At 42.1% G+C, this 3,352-nt stretch overlaps 1 protein-coding gene across 1 annotated transcript in view; it reads right to left on the bottom strand.

The window, feature by feature from the left end:
- Positions 1 to 350: 350 nt before the first annotated feature.
- Positions 351 to 3,352, bottom strand: part of LOC109309304 (transmembrane protease serine 11B-like protein) — a 30,275-nt gene continuing 27,273 nt past the window's right edge. Inside the window, exons 11-12 of the mRNA XM_019533968.1 lie at positions 1,198 to 1,367; positions 351 to 762 (exon numbers count right to left, since the gene is read on the bottom strand). Coding sequence (XP_019389513.1) covers positions 1,206 to 1,367 — 162 coding nt within the window. The 3' untranslated portion in view covers positions 351 to 762; positions 1,198 to 1,205. The remainder of the gene's footprint in view (positions 763 to 1,197; positions 1,368 to 3,352) is intronic.

Raw genomic sequence — 3,352 nt, 5'->3', positions numbered from 1 at the left:
GTGTATTAAAGTGTCAGTGTCTTATTGCTACATCATATGGAGAATATGATGCACCCTGAAGTTCTGGCCCTTCACTGAGACCTTTACTGTATATAGAGATCTTTTGACTTGGGTGAGACTTCATACAAGTGGACCTTCCAAAGCTGAAGTCCTAGTGTTGGTCCTGGATGAGGTAGCTGCTGGCTGGTTGCACCGGACTGGATGTAGCTGTCAGTGATCTTGGCTGGCATTTCCTCTAATTTCTTTCTCTTCCGATCAAGTACATAGGGGGGGGGCACTGAGTCTGTGACATGCTATATCCCTAGAAAGCGATAGCTCACCTCCTCACTGGGTATTGTTAAGGTGACACATATGCTCAGTGACTTGGGCTTGATTCTGCTGTTGAGTGGTGGGAAGGAGCTCAGCTCTGCTTAAGATTGGTGGATCTGGGCCACAAACTGGAGGGGTTTGGGTTTTTCAGAGCTTTAGTAATCAGATTTAGGTGGGAGAGCTGCAACTCCATTCCAGTTCAGTGGCTGGCTGTGGGACACAGACTCATCTTTGCTTCCTGATGGCAGGATGGAAGAACGCTTTCCTGTGTCAGAGCTTCAATGTTTCTTTGACTAATGAGGTTTTTTTCTAGGTCTCATTTAATTTTCACAGTTCTGACAGGCTTTCAGTGCCAGGGGTCACCTTCTGTTTCTGGAGGAGTGCAACAGTCTAACACCCATGGCTGCTGGTTCTCCACCAGCTCTGTGGTGAAGCAGTGCAGGCACTCAGCAGCTAGAGAGAAATACACTGTATTGAATTGCAACCAGACAGGCAATTAGAAAACTGCATTCATGGCTCCCTCAAGGGGAACTTCTTACTTGATTTAAAATAAAACAAAACAGTAGCCAAAACAACTGATCACAACAGACAGCAAGTAGCAGCGTTAGTAGAAACCTGGATTATTCTTCAGTGTCTGTTGGGAATGTATTTTTTTTTAAAGTGGCAAAGTCAGATGGAAGGGTTTGACTCTTTGCAATATATTCTGAGAGTGTATGTTCCTCTCCAGTGGTAGGCTATGGTTATTCAGAGCTCTGCCTCCTCTCTGAATTTACTGGCATTAGGAAGACCACAAGTGAATCCAACAGCAATCCAAAGGGCAACAAGACCTATGTACATTAAATAATATTTTGGTATTACAGGCTTGCATAGTCCTGCAGTTTCACTCACTTGGGATTTTACAGGCCAGTTTTTGAAGTAATCCAGTCCCGATAATAAGTCACTTGAGTGTAAACTCCGGGCTTGTTTGGTTTGGCACATTCATCTCCCCAGCTCACAATTCCCACAAGGTACCAGATGCCTCTAGAATCTGGAGTAACCAGTGGCCCACCAGAGTCACCCTGCAAGGTGAGAGAGAGAGAGATGTAATTCAGCCAACAGGAACTGATAGCAAACTGGTGGATTAACCTGGATACTAGAGCAGCTGTCAAACCTAACCATTTGAATTCCATTAAGAGGAAAAGTAGCATTGCATTTGAGAACAAGCCTGCAGGTGGCTAAGTTATTTCTGGTATTTGCACACAACTTTGAGAGAAAAAAAGTACTATGTTCTCTAGCCTTAAAGTATGAAGGATGGGCAGTGCCAATAAAGGGCATATATAATATATCCTTCTGACCATAAGTGGTGTTGTCCTTTGGTGAAGTCCAAAAGACCCCATTTGCTGCACACAGGCAAGTCCCAGCTGTTTGTATCCACCCACTGCTGCCCTGGCAGCTTCTATATCATACAAACACAATGAGCGCTATCAATGGCACTCACCAACACTTTAATGGGAGACAGCCCAATTTCTATACACTAAAAAAAGCTTTGGCATGAAACCTAGGAATCCATTAAAAGCCACTTTTATTTTAGCCTCAATACAGATTTAGGATCAATGTCTTTCAAAGCTGTATGCTCCTAAATCCAGGCTCCTATATTCTTACCTAGCCAAGTAAATATGCAGCTGGATTTGCAAGAGTGCCAGCACCCAAACAACTCCTACTGACTTTTAGAGGGGCAACTGGATGATCAGGTGCCCTGAGTAAGGGCTAGGAACCTAAATTTAGGCACACAGCTTTGATAATCTTAACCTTTTGCCCATGGACTTTCTTCATAAGCTTTTGCATCTGTGAAAAAGGCATAATAATTTTTCCTAAGATAGTTTATAAGAGCATCTAGAAGATTAAAAGTGCTAGGTATCATTTAATTGTCATAATTATCTAAACTGAGTACATTTAGGTGAAATAAAATGTATCATCTCAAAGCAGTCAACCAGTCTGCAGAGTTCACTGCTGCAGACAGTCTGAGAAGGTCAAGTGCTTTAGATGGAAGTATGAAAGGATTGGGGGGGGTGTACAAAAGATGCTTTTTTTGCCATTTAAAGTGCTTTATCACCATGACTTAACAGGACTGCATGGCTTTGCAGAACTTTAAAAATGGGTACAGCACTTTAAATCAACCCTTGTTAAATGAGATATTAAATTTGAAGTGCTGTATTTTACAGCACTTCAGCAACCTACAGCATGTTAAATAATTTCTGTATGCTGGTCAAATTTCTGACCATTGGAGAAGCCCCAGGAGGCTGTGAAATGGCCCCTGCCTCCTAGCCTGAAAAGTGCAGGGAGGCTTACAGCCCCTCCCTCCCCCCACCAAACACTGTACTTCTGTCATGTTTAGGAGTACTGGAACTTTATAGTGCTATAAAAAGTGCCCTAAATTACAGTGCTGTAAAATGTGCATGGAGCACTTCTGTGATTTTATGACTAGCAGTAAAATTTGTTGCTTTAAAATTTATGAATGCTTTAAAGATGGTAAACTCTTCTCATCTCAAGTCTGATTACCTGCAATGGCCAGGAACAAATGGTTTCTCAGGTATGGTATTATCAGATCAGATGGCATATAATTAGTGAAGCTGAGGGAACTCAGGATTTTCTTATGCAATTACAAACTTACTAGATATTAGAAAGTCAATTACTTGAGCTAGCTGCATCCAGAACCCCTTTGTAATATCAAACTGTTCAGTGCATGAAATGCACCTTTAGTGAACTTTTACACAGATAGCATGCATATACAGTTTTCCATGTATAGATTATTGCAATTTTTCCTAAGTTATTAAACTGTTCTTTCTCTTTTAGTCATCATCAGTAGCACTTATACCACATGCCCCACAGGTTGGTGGCATGCTCTGTGTTCCTATAACTGAATGGTTCAAATAATTGACTTTCTACTGTACATTTTGTAGACTGAAAGTCCTTTGGAATTTTCATAGACATTAGGGCTGGAAGGGACCTCGGGAGATCATCGAGTCCAGCCCCCTGCCCAAAGGGCAGGAAGTCAGCTGGGGTC

The sequence above is a fragment of the Crocodylus porosus genome, unplaced genomic scaffold (assembly GCF_001723895.1).
Source record: "Crocodylus porosus isolate Cpor-Errol unplaced genomic scaffold, CroPor_comp1, whole genome shotgun sequence".
Classification (NCBI taxonomy): Eukaryota; Metazoa; Chordata; order Crocodylia; family Crocodylidae; genus Crocodylus; species Crocodylus porosus.
Note: the sequence above shows the minus strand (reverse complement) of the source record. Positions and strands in the feature narration are given on the sequence as shown.